General features: G+C 46.0%; 1 protein-coding gene across 1 annotated transcript; it reads left to right on the forward strand.

Annotated features, from left to right (window-relative positions):
* Positions 1-227: 227 nt before the first annotated feature.
* iqck (IQ motif containing K) lies at positions 228-9968 on the forward strand. Its single transcript, XM_010873988.4, has 9 exons — positions 228-310; positions 405-535; positions 941-1079; positions 1335-1432; positions 1790-1842; positions 2098-2175; positions 2363-2447; positions 7421-7535; positions 9471-9968. Exons 1-9 carry the CDS (start codon positions 259-261, stop codon positions 9674-9676), a joined length of 957 nt encoding a protein of 318 aa, XP_010872290.2. The 5' UTR covers positions 228-258; the 3' UTR covers positions 9677-9968.
* The last annotated feature ends 4208 nt before the right edge of the window (positions 9969-14176 follow it).

Genomic DNA, 14176 nt, shown 5'->3' on the forward strand with positions numbered 1-14176 from the left:
TCTGCTTGTGTCCGTTGTATGCCCTCCTGTGGCAGGGATGAGAGTTTTCGTAGGAACGCCCTATATTTACCTGTGTCATTATACATATTGTAATGCATCTTTAACAACTTAACCTACATTTATTAAGATTCATTGCCAATTATTTGGGACATTTTAGGAAAAAAATAATACATAATGAAAATATTTAGGAGGTGTTTTCCCGGAAGTAGTATTTTCCATGACAACCATCATGCGTTCGTAGCAACTCCCTCAACGAAAATGTCGAAATTAATCGGGGCTAAGAAATCACTTTGGCATCAAATATGTGAAGGTAATGTATGCTTTTTGTGATGTATAATGTACATATGCATGATTTCGACTGAAATAAGCACCGATCTATTGTTTTTATTGTATTGTGAAAACAGAATATGAGTCTGAGCAGCCCAGTCCACCCTGCTTAGCTTGGACAGACAGTGCCGGTTCCGCGAGCACGCATGTCTCCGAATACAGCGCCAGCAAGCACTCCCCTGTCTTCTATGGTCTCATGGCAGCTAAGGTGACGTGTCCCATAAATTTTCTCTTGCGTATGTAAGGCATTTGTATAAAAATAAATCTATTTGTATCTAAACTGAACAAAATTATAAACGCAACACTTTTGTTTTTGCCCCCATTTAGCTGAACTCAAAGGTCTAAGACTTTCTCTATGAACATAAAAGGCCTATTTCCCTCAAATATTGTTCTTGACCTGACTGCAGTTCGTCATCGTAACCGACTTGAGTTGGCAAATGCTCACATTCGATAGCGTCTGGAACTTTGGAGAGGTGTTCTCTTCACGGATGAATCCCGGTTTTCACTGTAGAGGGCAGATGGCAGACAGCTCAGCTCATGATAAATGGGGGCAAAAAAGTGATGGTTTATAATTTTGTTCACTGTATTTAAATGCTTTCATATGGGTTTCTAGGTTGCTGTGGATGATAATCCATTGAAGAATTTCAATCCCCTTTTGAGCCACCCTGCCCTTGCTGGGTACTCCGTGTGGGACAGGCCTTCATTCTCCAGTCGCAAACAGCCTCCAACCACAACTCCCCAATGGCTTCAAAGTGAGCTCCAAATCTGTACATCTTGTATTAAAATACATTGACTGCCTTAAACCAACCGGAGGTTGTGTGTTTACCCTGTAACCTCGGGTTTTGGGATGCAAGCTCATTGCAGCACAACTATGATAATCATCTGCTGAGGCATATTTTTCACTTGCTACTTTTAACTAACTAATGATACCACAGAGTGTTTGGACTAAATTCCTCCCGCGCATAGCCAAAATGCCACTCCCTCTCTTCTGCCCATGTCTGCCCCAGACTCCATCATCCAGTTCTTGGAGGAGTCTGTGTTTCCAGTGCTGCTGCCTGGACTGGAGGCCATGCTTAGAGAGGCCCAGAGACAACACTGCTTTGAGGTACCACAGCAATATATTATATAACTAACATGATATGATGGCCATTTACTAGACAGCATCATCCATAATGTACAAGGAAATCAAACTCAACTGGTGTGGAAAACAACAAACTGAGCCATCAAAACTAGCCTACGTCCCAAAATACAGGCTACAGCGCAATGCAGTATGACTAGCCTAACTTACGCTACCTTGAAGGAAAAACATTAAAGTTCCTCATACGGCTATATACTTACAGGATTTTCAAAGTACTTAATAGTGTACTACGCCTGAGTGAGCCGCATAAAAACGAGTTGTTCTTACGATATGTACACTAGTGTTCTACAGCTTCAACCCTGATGTCCTGTCACCTGTTCTCAGGGGAAAAGAACGGCATTCAACGCCTGTGACTTCCTAACTGAGTGGTTGTACAAGTAAGACTGACTGCCTGTGCTCTTTTCTCTGCACCACGCTCACTTAGATTAGTTAAAACAGCTTTGACACTGTCTCTGAACCTTCTCCCACCTGTTGGTCTGCTGAACATTAAGACGCTGCCATTTTAAAAAGTGCCTGTCCGTCACTATAAATGGTTCGGTGTTACGCAGCAATGTCTAACTGAACTCAGTCTCCTGTGTGTTCCCGAAACACTTTGCATCTGACATCACGGTACTGTTTCCCTCCTACTGCAGTCAGAACCCCTGCCGACAAGGACAGTCCCGTGTGGACTTCTATGAGATACCGTTTGTGAAGGACTGGCTCTGCACACAGTGAGTTTCAAGTGACTGAATGAAGTGTGGACAAATCAGAAAACACACAGTGCTTCAATAAATACACGTACACACCCCTTTAGGCTGATGCTGCCCTTTTGAAAAGAGGTGACTCACTCCCCGCCCTCCCTCTAACTCTCTTCTCCCCTCATTTGATTCCTTTTCTCCTCTTTCTCTCTCCTTCCAGTCCCAGACCTCCCCTGCCCCTCTCCCTAATTCTGTCTGACGAGCAGGCTGCTGTTCTCATTCAGTCCTTCTGGCGGGGTTATAAGGTATGTGTGATTAACTATGAAGTATGGGCCATATTGTTCCATTAGAAATAGTCCTATTGAACATTTAATGGCTGTATTTGCATTGGTTAGTGGTTTATAAGAGCAATGAAGAATCTCGGAAGTGGTATATTGCCAGTATAGGCCTACAATGGCCACGTGCTGTGCATGTGTAGGAACTCTGCATTGCATCGTGCATAAGAATGTCTCTTAGCCACCATGGTAAATTGGAAATATACCTCATCCCCTCATATCTTATTCCTTGCAGATACCATGCAACCATTCCTACCATACCACACATGCAAACATAGCAGCCAATGGCTGACCTCCCATAGGCATTGAAGTCTGCCTGTAATGGTGTTGTCTCATTTACCAATAGAAGACCACCTTTTCACACAGTAACACTAAATGGGGCTCTCGAAACAGATTCCCCGTACAAAATCTATTTTATTCTATCCCTGACTGTAACACAAAAAAACTAAGCTAAACCTGACATTCTAACGCTAACTCAAATCTCAACCCCAGTTGTAACTTTTGAACTAAACCCAACACTTGTACAGAAAAAAGTGCCTTTTTCAAAACGGGGAAAATATATTTCACTGGTTTAGCTACAAATACATTTTGATCCTCAGACCTTTTTCTTCTCTTTCCTCCGACCCAGTGATAACGTGGGAAAACTGTGCCAAAAATCGAATCGTCAGTGTAAATTATTGAGGCTGGACATTGCCAGCTGTGGTGTAGATCTGTCATGTCCGATCAAGCTCCGCTTGAGTGGGCTTGCAAAAGCGCTGGGGTGTGCAGAGCAGGGTGGAGTGTGCGTGTTTGTCGTTTGTGGACAGAGATAGGTTGTATTACAGCTGTTATTTCTCAATGCAATTGGCTGTAATTCCTCTCCTATGCAGGAGGTGGCAGTACTGAGTTGTACCTGGTTCTGCCTCGCTGGCGCCCCTGTGTTTCTCCTGCCCTGACTGAGGTGAGGTTCAATAGAGCGAATGATCACTCTCTGGAGGATTTTGGAGGGAGTGGGAAGAGAAGGCTACGATAGGAAAACTCAGGCCCTGCTAAATGAGGGGTGATCAGACAAGAAAAGCAACATGGTTAGTGCTGTTTAGAGGCATGACTGTGGCTGACTCGCTGTTTGACAGACGCCCATGTGGTGTGAGTCCGTATAAGATGGAGATATGAGACATGGAACCAGGCCTTAACGAGGGATACATCGTGAAGGGATTTGGCCTACTGGTTTGCCCTCCCCTCTCACATACCCCCAAGTGACCTCGTGGGCGACCCACCTCAGACACTTTATACTGTGTCCGTCTACTCTGCAAACCCCCACGTCGACCTCTTCCCAGTGTCGAGGAGAAAAAGACCTCGCTGGACGCAGGTGCTTAGCGCTGAGTTATTAGACTGAATCAAATGCTTGGTGTTGGAGGGGCCGGGGCTGTGTGGGCAGGCTGGTGCTGAGGACGGGTCTGTCTGTATCACGAGAGACATGTCACCTGGTGTTCATAGCAGAACAGGGACGAGGACCTATTGGACAAACCCAAGACTGTTATCCATCCATCCTCTCCACGTTCTCATTCACACAAAGAACACACAAACACGCTCACAATCCGTCTTCGTCCCTCTTTCCGCTCTCTCTCTCTCTCACTCTGGCGAGTTACGTAACCAGCCAGAAGCTGCACAGACTGCAGAAAAGGGGTGTGGGTTTTTTAGTCAAAGGGGTCGCAGCCATCGCAGTCGCGTCTTCCGTTGACAGTGTGTGTAGTCGTCGCCGGGGGGACGAAACGGTGGACATCGGAAAAACACACACATCGACGGGACACAGCAGTCAGTGTGACAGGATGTTCTCGTGTCTCTCTGAGCGACACAGACAGATGCTTGGCTACACGATGCCGAGGGAGACGCTATGTCTACACAGCACACGTTATGTAACATACTTAGCTAATAGACTGTAGCCCAGCTAGCCATAATCCTCCGCCCTTTAGCCCTGCTGAGGCGCAACGCATTACCGGAGGTACACTTCCAAGTGTTCCACTCCATTTAGCCTGGGTCCCGTTCATTAGGTAGGTCTGCCATGGAACAGATGGAAAGAGACCGAAACAGTTGGGGGCTACCTGAAACCGTCCCATGACTAAGGCTTTGTTTCCGCATCCCGTTTCAAAACAATTTGCGGTGATGTCCTGGTGAATAAGGCCCTGCTCTAACCAGCAGATAAATATCTGTCCACCAAAGCCCAGTTAAGGAAAGCCCACTGCCCAGCAATGCTTTATTTAGCCTCTCAGGCCAGCAAATAGCCCTGGCCAGCATAGGACGTAACACCAGCCAGAGGGACCATATGCGATAGCCCAATACAGGCCAATCCTGGTCACTTGTCACCCTTGCTCTGTGATTGGCCAGACCCTGTTTTGGCCTGCTCTGTAGGACTGTGGGCTGTGTCGATCAAGTTGGTCACCAGTGTTAGCTTTAGCCTGACCTGATAGAGAACCATCATGCTGATACGGCATGTTCGTTCTCTATCAAGATAAGTTCAATGATCTTTGCAAACATTTTATTTCATCTATGAGCATCCGCAAAGATTGATGTAATGTAAAGATAGCAATTTCTCTAGCAAATTCAATGGCCGCGTGGTGTGGCTGTTGGACCGACAACTAGGTCTGTGATTACAGACGAGCGGTTCGGGGGCTGTGAGTTGACTTCCATTAGACCAGCGAGCTAGTGGAAAGTTAATGGTAGACGGGTCTGTACAGGTCTATACGGGATGGGAGGTATGAAGTGAGACTGGTATCGACAGTGCTGACTTTTTATTATCTCAGTGTGTCTGCCTATCCAGCCCTCAGAGTGACACATCCAGAGGGACTGATAGGGTCTGCTCACAGTTCACACTATTGGCTTACAGCACATCGCTAAGGGAAGGGAATGCAGTGTTGTTTGAGACATGGAATGCTTGTGTGTGTGTGTGTGTGTGTGTGTCTGTGCGCGCAACACACGTGTGCCAGCTGGTTTTCTTGGTAAGCCTTGGTCTTGGTTGTGGTGAGTACGCCAGAGGGGATTGAGCTGAATGGCGTCTGCCTGTGTGTTTTGCGTGTGCGTGTGTGTTTCTGTGTGTGGGTGTGTAGTGTGTCATCATTTATATAATCACATTTGAAATGACCACCCTTCAGTCGTACACATGCCACAGGAGAATCCGCTCAACAAACCCTGAAATACACGACGCACGCACACACTGTCAGCCAGGGAGCGTTAACCGCGTGACACGAACCCGTTCCTCTACATTCGCTGTACTGGACGAGTCACGCGTATGTACCTCAGCCTACCAAACCTCCCCACAGCCAGAGTGGCTGCAGTACACAGACACCCATCACCAGTCCTTTTCTTCCTGAGTGGTTCTGACGCATGCCTGCACACAAGACGCCACCCCCCACTCCGACCTTTACCCCTCATTTCCATCTCCCCGGTGTCTCCGACCGTCAGCAGAGGGGCCCGGTGCCGCGTTCTGACACCCCGTGAATTAACCATGGCTCCCGTTCCCCTGCCCCCTCTGCCCCATCGCGTGGTCCCGCCTTACGTAACCGGCCCTCTGTCACACCGGAGCTAGCTAGCAACGGCTAACCGCTAACTAAGGCTTCACCCCGCCGTGCAGGGAGGAACACTGGGGAGGGGGGAGGCGGAGGACGGGGAGTGAGATGAAGGAATGGGAGCACGGGGGTGAGAGAGACTGAAGAGACGGAGAGGGGAGAGAGTGAAACGAGAGGAGGAGGGGGTGGGGAGGAGGGGAGAGAGAGACATAATAGGGTCACTCTGGGGAGTGGGAGGAGAGGAAGAGATAAATGAGAACAAGGGGTGGGATGGATGGATGGATGGTGAGAATGGGAAGGAAGAGGTGGGGAGGAGAAGAGAGGAAATATTCAGGAGAGAGAAGGGAGAGGGGAGGGAGCGAGAGAGGGGGAAGAATAGTAAAGAATTGAAGAAAAGAAGTAGAAACGATGGGAACAGGCAGAGAGGAGGGGTGGAAGTGGCAAAGAGGAGAGAGGGGGGATGGAAGGAGAAAAAGGAAGGCAGGAGGAGGAGGAGGGGTAAGAGAAGAATGGAGAGCAGGAGGGAACTGGTGAAGAGAGACTGAGAGAAAGAAGGGTCTAGTTAGAATTAAAGGGGGTGGGGGCTGGGAGACGGGGGTATTCAGGGGCATTTTCTATTCAACAGCAGTGGCTATTTGTAACCTCATTGAGATCTTGGAGGCCGGACAGAAACCCAGGGAAAGACATGTGAATGGCTGCAGGCACAAACAGTCTCTCTCACTATTCTGAGCTCTGGCTTTATCATTTCACATTATGATCAGCTTCCATATTATCGTCAGCCTCCACATTATCGTCAGCCTCCACATTATCGTCAGCCTCCACATGATCATTAACACCCAACAGCTGAAAAACATGGCACTGCGTCAAGAAAGAAAAAGAACCCCATCTCTTATCCATGACGCCATCCACATAATCATCATCCATGTTATCTTTATTACCTACATTATTCTCCACTTGATCATCCACATTATAATCCATCCACTTCAGTATCTACTTGTAATAGCTAAAATCGTTGAGAAGGGCTTGTCCGCAAGGCTTGACTGCGAATCCAAGAATCGACATGTTATTAATGCCAAACTTCTGGTGGCGGTGGAATTGTAATCAAGTCACAATATATTTCCAATGCGTTTCACGTGGTCAGAGCTCAAGTAGAGAATATTTAGAATAGTTACAAATATAAATTAGGAAACAACGTGGAAATGTAGAGCAGAGCGTACACAAATAACATCTATAATTAGGTGTGTCGGTTCTGACTCAACTGGTCAAGATCAAAACCAGGGGGATATTACTAAAGATATTACTGGATGTTTTAGTTTGACTGTCTATTCACTCAAGGTAGCTCAGGGAGAACAATGGTCATTACAACGCTTTGTGTGTGTGTGTGTGTGTGTGTGTGTGAAGGTACGGGCTCATCCAGAGGTTCAGGAGCTGCGCCAGTGGCAGAGGGAGCTTAGGGACGAGAACAGAGACATCACCAAAACCGTCCAGGAGTTCTGGGCTCGCCAGGAGAGCCGGGGTGAGAGAAGACACACACACTGGCCTCCTATCACTCTGCCCCAGGCCTCAGGCTAGCCGGCCACACGACGCTGTTGATCCTAAACCTCCCCGTAGCCCACAACTGCTCCTGATAACACGCCGACACACGCATGCCTGCACAACACACATCTTCTGACGCAGAAGGCCTTTGATGTTGCAGTAAGTGAATTAGGATGTTGCCGAGGAGAGGAGAGCCGTGGTACTGAGGGAGCGAGGGAGAGAGACAGGGCAGGCTAGAGAGAGGAGGGAATGAGGGGAAGTGAAAGAGAGAGAGAACATGTCTTCAGGGCTCAGGATCTTTGTGTGACATAGAGAAAAGGTACGGGAGGGCAGATGCGTGCGTGGCAGTAGGGAGGTATTGGAGGGAGAGATAAAAGTGTCCGTGGGGATCTGTGTGTGTGTGTTGGTATGTGTGTTTGTATGAGAGAGGATAGGGAAGAGCAGCTGTGAATGTAGGCCCGAGTCCAGACGGAAAGGGTCCTGACTGATTGACAGACTGACTGACTTGCTGAATGACTGGTCACCTTGAAAGAAACACTTGTCTTTGACACCCAACCTTTTACAGTTCTTAATAGTAACACGCACTGGCACACAAACATAATCAAATGCGCCCAGAGCCTCTCTCCTCACGTACAAACATACAAACGGATATGCTGGAATATGCATACACACTCCCATGTCACAATATCCCCGCACACAACATGTTCAGCCTTGTCTAATGTGTCTTTTGTACACAGACCACACACAGAGGCACACATTCCAAAACCAACAAAGGCACACTTCACACACACTAAAACCCCGTGGAGCAGCGAACATTCTCCCACCCACTCAACACTACCCTCCTGCTGCCTGAACCAGGGGGGGAGTGGGGGAAAGAACACCTGACTGGAGGTTTTCACTGCAGATGGAGAGGCTCCACTTTCTCTCCACCTGTCAACATCAGCGCATACAGTGTTCTCAATGGGTAGAGACTTCTTTATACCTGACCACTGGGTTCTAGATGGGGACCTCTTTCTGTCTCGCAGCATCAGCACCAGGGCATTATACGGTACTTGCGTGTGTGTGAGAGAGTCAGAGAATGTGTGTTAGGGATAGATGCGTACAGGAAGAGAAGGAGAAGTGGGGTTAGATGGTGGAGGGGAAAAGGGAGGGAGAGAGGCTGAACCTTGCTGAACTTGCAGTTTGTCCGTTTTTTATTTTTTTTTGGTTGCCTGTTGTTGCTTTTCGCCGTTAATGAAACGAGAGTGGAGCAGCAAAGAGCAGAGAGTAACAAATGACCCAAAGCACAGGACCGAGACAAGCGGGGGAGAGAGGGAGAGTTGAATGGGAGAGGGAGGAGGACAGATGGGAGAGAGAACAAGAGAAAAGATATGGTAACTGTTATCTGCTAACAGCAGCTGGCTGGATGGCACCTTACCCAGCACCAAGCAGAGCCCATTTCACCACACTCCACAGGCCGAAACACTAAAACACTTCACCATTTGAAACATGCACTGGAAACCAAGCGGGAAAAACACTGTTCACCTCATGGCACCTCGAGGTCGTAGCGTCGTCCCTATATAGGTTCTATTTCCGTTGACTAAATTGAACAGAAAAACGAACTGACCACAAGCCTGATGGACAAACACGGTTAACACTCTGAAACGTAGCGAGCCGTCACAAACAGCGTTGGGCCTGTGGCGTCTATGTCTTTGTGTTGACTATTGTAACCGGTCAAATGTAGTGCTCCATTCTGCTCAACATAGCTTCGCATCCATGATGTCATGTCCATTGTGTATTAGAGAGGCTAACAATAGAGCAGGCCAGGCAGCTGTCACCGTAAGCCAGTGTGCAAACCTCTCAGTTGCGCGCGCGTGTCTGCGTTTGAGTGTGAGCCTATTGTACGTTTGGTTTATTTTGTTCTATTCTTCCCCAGTGAGCTCGGCCTTAGCTGACCTCATCGGGGACTCTCCCTTCCCTGGGTGCTCCAACTCGGGCGTGTCCATCCAGGTGGTCTCCCCGACCCCACAGAACACCGTGGTTCACACCCCCACTGCCCAGACCACCCCCGAGAGCGCCGGGGGTGGCGAGGAGATGACCGGGGAGCAGGGGACACCGACCGACTCACTGACGCTACCCTAGGCTCCGGGAGACATTGTTTTCTCCACCGCTATGGACAGCTTCTCCCCTTCCTTGGGAAGCCACTGAAGCCACAGGGACTGTCCTCCCTTCATCCAGAGGCTGCCGCTGAGAGACCAAAGAGATTGAGGCCATTGTGATTCCAAATGCCACCATATCTCTAGGCACCACATTGACTAGTGGACCTAGATAGGGCACATGGTGACATTTTGGTTGAGCATGATGTCTCCTCAGAGAAAAACGTTTACAAACCACTGCTGCTCAAGGGTGTGGCTTATATACTGATTTTAGAAATTGCATAAATAAATTTGGTGTTGACAAAACGGAGTTCACATTTCAAATATGATTAAATTGTCTGGTAGTTACAAGGCCAACTGCGTTGCTTCTCGTCACGTAATATCTCATGCAACTGAATGATATCTCCTTTTTCCACAAACCCTTTGTCTTGTGATTGATTCATTTAATGTTTCCACTCAAAACAGGAATTTACGACATAGAAAAGGATGAGTGTAAATGAACAGAATTGCACTTTCATTTTCCAGGCTAGCCTTGTGTCCTGTGAGTCAGGAAGCTGAAGACGGAAAGAGGAAGAGATCAGAGAAGTGACTGAGTGGAGTACAGCAATAAAACACTAATATTATTTCTCCTAGTAACTCTGTGACCATTTAAATACAGTCCATCGCTTTGTGCGTCTTTCAGTATATTAGCATTACACAGTAACAATATACTCTGTCTGAGGGATTTACCATGGTCTTGAAGGCCTCACAGTTTTCTAACTGAAGCCGATCACAGAGCAGAACAGAAAGATGACCAATCCTGACACAGTGACCATCAGAATGGTAGGCGGGGCCATTTATCTCAGTAAGTTGGTAATTGGATGCCCGAGGGACAGCTGCCACTGGGTTAGGCCGAGGAGGCAATAAAACAGCTCATTTCATTTGAAGGACATCTGATAGGCCTTGGGGACCAACGGCTGTCTGTCTGCCTGGTCCTCCGGGTCCTGGGTCACATACAGCGCCCTCCATAATTTCTGGGACAGTAAATTGATCTTTCTTCTTTTGGTTCTGTTCTCCTTAAGTTTGGATTTCGCATCAAAGAATTGTATAGTATAGAGGGTATTTGTGTTTACAGTATCTCACAAAAGTGAGTACACTTTTGATTATATCTGTTCATGTGACAATACTGAAGAAATGACACTTTGCTACAATGTAAAGTAGTGAGTGTACAGCTTGTATAACAGTGTACATTTGCTGTCCCCTCAAAATAACTCAACACACAGCCATTAATGTCTAAACCGCTGGCAACAAAAGTGAGTACACCCCTAAGTGAAAATGTCCAAATTGGGCCCAAAGTGTCAATATTTTGTGTGGCCACCATTATATATACTACAATATTTACAAAAATATGAGGGGTGTACACACTTTTGTGAGATACTGTATATATTCACTTCGCCATTTGTAAAATACTTTTATTACTTAGTCCTATTTCCTACGTCTTGGGACTGATTGATGTCGAAATGACGTATTTATATTTAGTATTTTGATAAAGGCAGTAACTGCCTGATGTTTGCAACGCATTAACCCCACCCAGTGCTATACATATTCTCTGGTAATGCTTTGCTAGGTTTTTACCGCAGCTGTTTGTCTTCCCAATTTTGAGACATGCAATTTTGAGATCATAGCAGCAATTCCCAGCTGACTTGGCACAATCAATATTGAGAGGTGTCTTCCAAGCACATCCATCGCCCTTCTGGCTGTTTTCATGCTGCTTAATCATCCAGGAAGTGTAGACTGGAATCTCACGTGCTGGGAGGAACGCACTCTCCTTGGTTGTCCTCACAGATGCCCAAGACCCCACAAGGCATTTATAGAACATGACAAGGCACCCTTTAGACAATCGGTGAGCAGGATTTCGAAACCCTGATCTTGCAGTGACACAGCTAATGTACAGCTCCAGAAAAAGCTAAGAGACCACTGCACCTTTTTCTTTCCTTTCCAAAAAAGTTGAAAAGGAAGGTTTTGAGTGAGGGACAGAAGCGTTCAATCTGCAGTGGTCTCTTAATTTTAACCCTTCTGTTCCTCACTGTTGGCAGTAAATTCAGCGCTGTGCCATTCAAGGGCTACGAGTTTTTGTCTCATCTTCAGCAAATGAAAAGCATGTTTAATTGGATTTAAGTCACAAGATTGATTTGACCTGTGAAGAACTTATACTTTTTGGCCCTGAAAAATCCCCTAGTTTCTGTGGCAGTATGTTTGTGGCCATTGTCTTGTACAATAAAGTGGAGTCCCAAGGGTTTGATGATGGTGTTTTTGTGTGTTTCAGCAGTAACCTGGTCGTGTAGGATGTGTACTCTTGCACTGTAACTTCTGTAGTTTTGCTGGGGACGTTTTGTGTGGATGGTATTGGCTGACACATCCAAGCCATTCATTATAGACAGCACTTTTTGGTCATCCACTGTACAGGTCTTCCACAGTTTACCAGGCTGTTTACAATCGCTCAGCTCGCCAATGCTTTCTTTCTTTCTTTTGAACATTTCAAGCTGTTGTTTTTAGTAAGCTTCAGGCTTTGGCTATGTTTCTGATAGATTTATGATAAACTTTAACACAGCCATTTTCAGTGGCGAGAAGGAATATAATGAGCAGTAGACAAATCAGTCTTGATACCAGTCACTTCGGGGTCCCTGTAAATCACTATGGACTTCATAGTCGTTGTAAATCACCACACCTCTGTCCCAAATGGCCTTGTATTCTCTACATTCGTCATGGTCACATCCAGTGCCATTTGGTATACGCCAAAACTGGCATGGTCTTTTCCGGTTTCTTTTTTTTTTTAAACAAAAACACGATCCAAACATGAGACTTTATTGAACGTTTGCCTGAATCGGTTACAGAAAGAGTTTTATTTTGTCTAATCAGGGGAAACATAGTTCTATACATAGGCATGCCGTGTCACTGCACAGTCACAGCTGTGAAAACCATTACCGCCTGCGTCGGATGCCGCAAACTGAACACTCCAAAGGCAAGACAGTTTGGGAGTGCACAAATCAAGGACATGTCACACCCAGGAAGGAAGGGTGTATTCACATGGGGCTGCCCAGGGAGAAACAAACTTGACAGACAGTAGCATGTGCAAAATCTCATCATCATTTGTATACAGCATTTTTATGAATACAGAGATGAAGAAACTGATCTTCAGTCATCGATTTTCTTCTAAAATGGCAGAGGGTTTTGGGTGTTGGTCATTTTTGGGCCCCATAGCAAATTTTGGATCCAATTCCCAGAATTCCCCTTCCGTTCTCTATCCTGCCTTTCTTTTAGAACCGACTTTACACGTCTTCCTCTTTCTGTTGTGTTCAAGAAAGCACAGTCATTAAATTGTCATCTGATATTCACAGAAAAATAGGACTTTGTCACAAGACTGGGACATAAATAGAATTAGCATTTAACAGTATGTCTGAGGGAAAGGTCTTTACATGTATACATGGTGTTGGCATGCACAGATAGGTAGTCATCGACGAGTGCAAAAATCTACTAAGTAACTTTTTTTTGTACTCCACATTGAGTGAAAACATCACAAGACTGAAGAATTGAAACCCACCCGTCTTCGGTTCCATGAATCTTCACAGTTGTTCCTTGCTTGTCAACCATTCATAGGGCCTGTATTCACATAGCATCTCAGAGCAGCAGTGCTGATCTAGGACCAGGTCTCTCCTGTCTAAATAATCTTATTCACTGTGATCTAAAAGGCACAACTGATCCTATACCAGCACTAAAGCTTGGTACAGACAGGACCAAACAGGCTGCCTTGGCATGCAGCCCAGTGGCTTAGGCATAGACATAGAATAACCAATCTTTTCATTCTATTTCTATGGTTGGGGCCCACCTACTGACCCTCAGTGAATGGTCCATCATCTGACCCTATGACCCAGGATTACAGCGAAAGACTATTGGGGTTATACCATCTCTGGCCATTGGCGGGGGTCATGGGTCATAGGTCATTCTACCATCCCCGCTCTGCTTTTTTGTCTTCCCCCTATAATATCACAGACACAGTAGTCATTACCTATGAAGTGCAAAACAACAATTATTTTTGATAAGCATTATGCAATGAATGTCATATCTCTGAAAAATGTGTTTCCCCATATAATAAAACTGTTACAGTAGACAGTGAAAACATTTCTTGATTGAAGATACTGTTTAGAAGAGTTCAAAGGGAAAAAAACAACCAATGTTAGCTAGATAGATTCCTCACAGACAGACCGGTGTAGGTTTTAAATGTTAGATAGATAGACCTCTCACAGACAGACCGGTGTAGAACGTTAATAATCAAATAAAATGTAATGGAAAACATCTCTAGCATCATCAAAACAGTTTTAAATAGAAGTTAAAAATAAAAAAAGACACCAGCGAGATCATAAAAAAACACTATTACAGTAGTAAGATGTCCAGTGGTTTATATAATATAATATATTAGGCTGGTGTCTAGAAAACCAAATCTAGCGTA

The sequence above is a fragment of the Esox lucius genome, chromosome 11 (assembly GCF_011004845.1).
Source record: "Esox lucius isolate fEsoLuc1 chromosome 11, fEsoLuc1.pri, whole genome shotgun sequence".
Taxonomy (NCBI): Eukaryota; Metazoa; Chordata; class Actinopteri; order Esociformes; family Esocidae; genus Esox; species Esox lucius.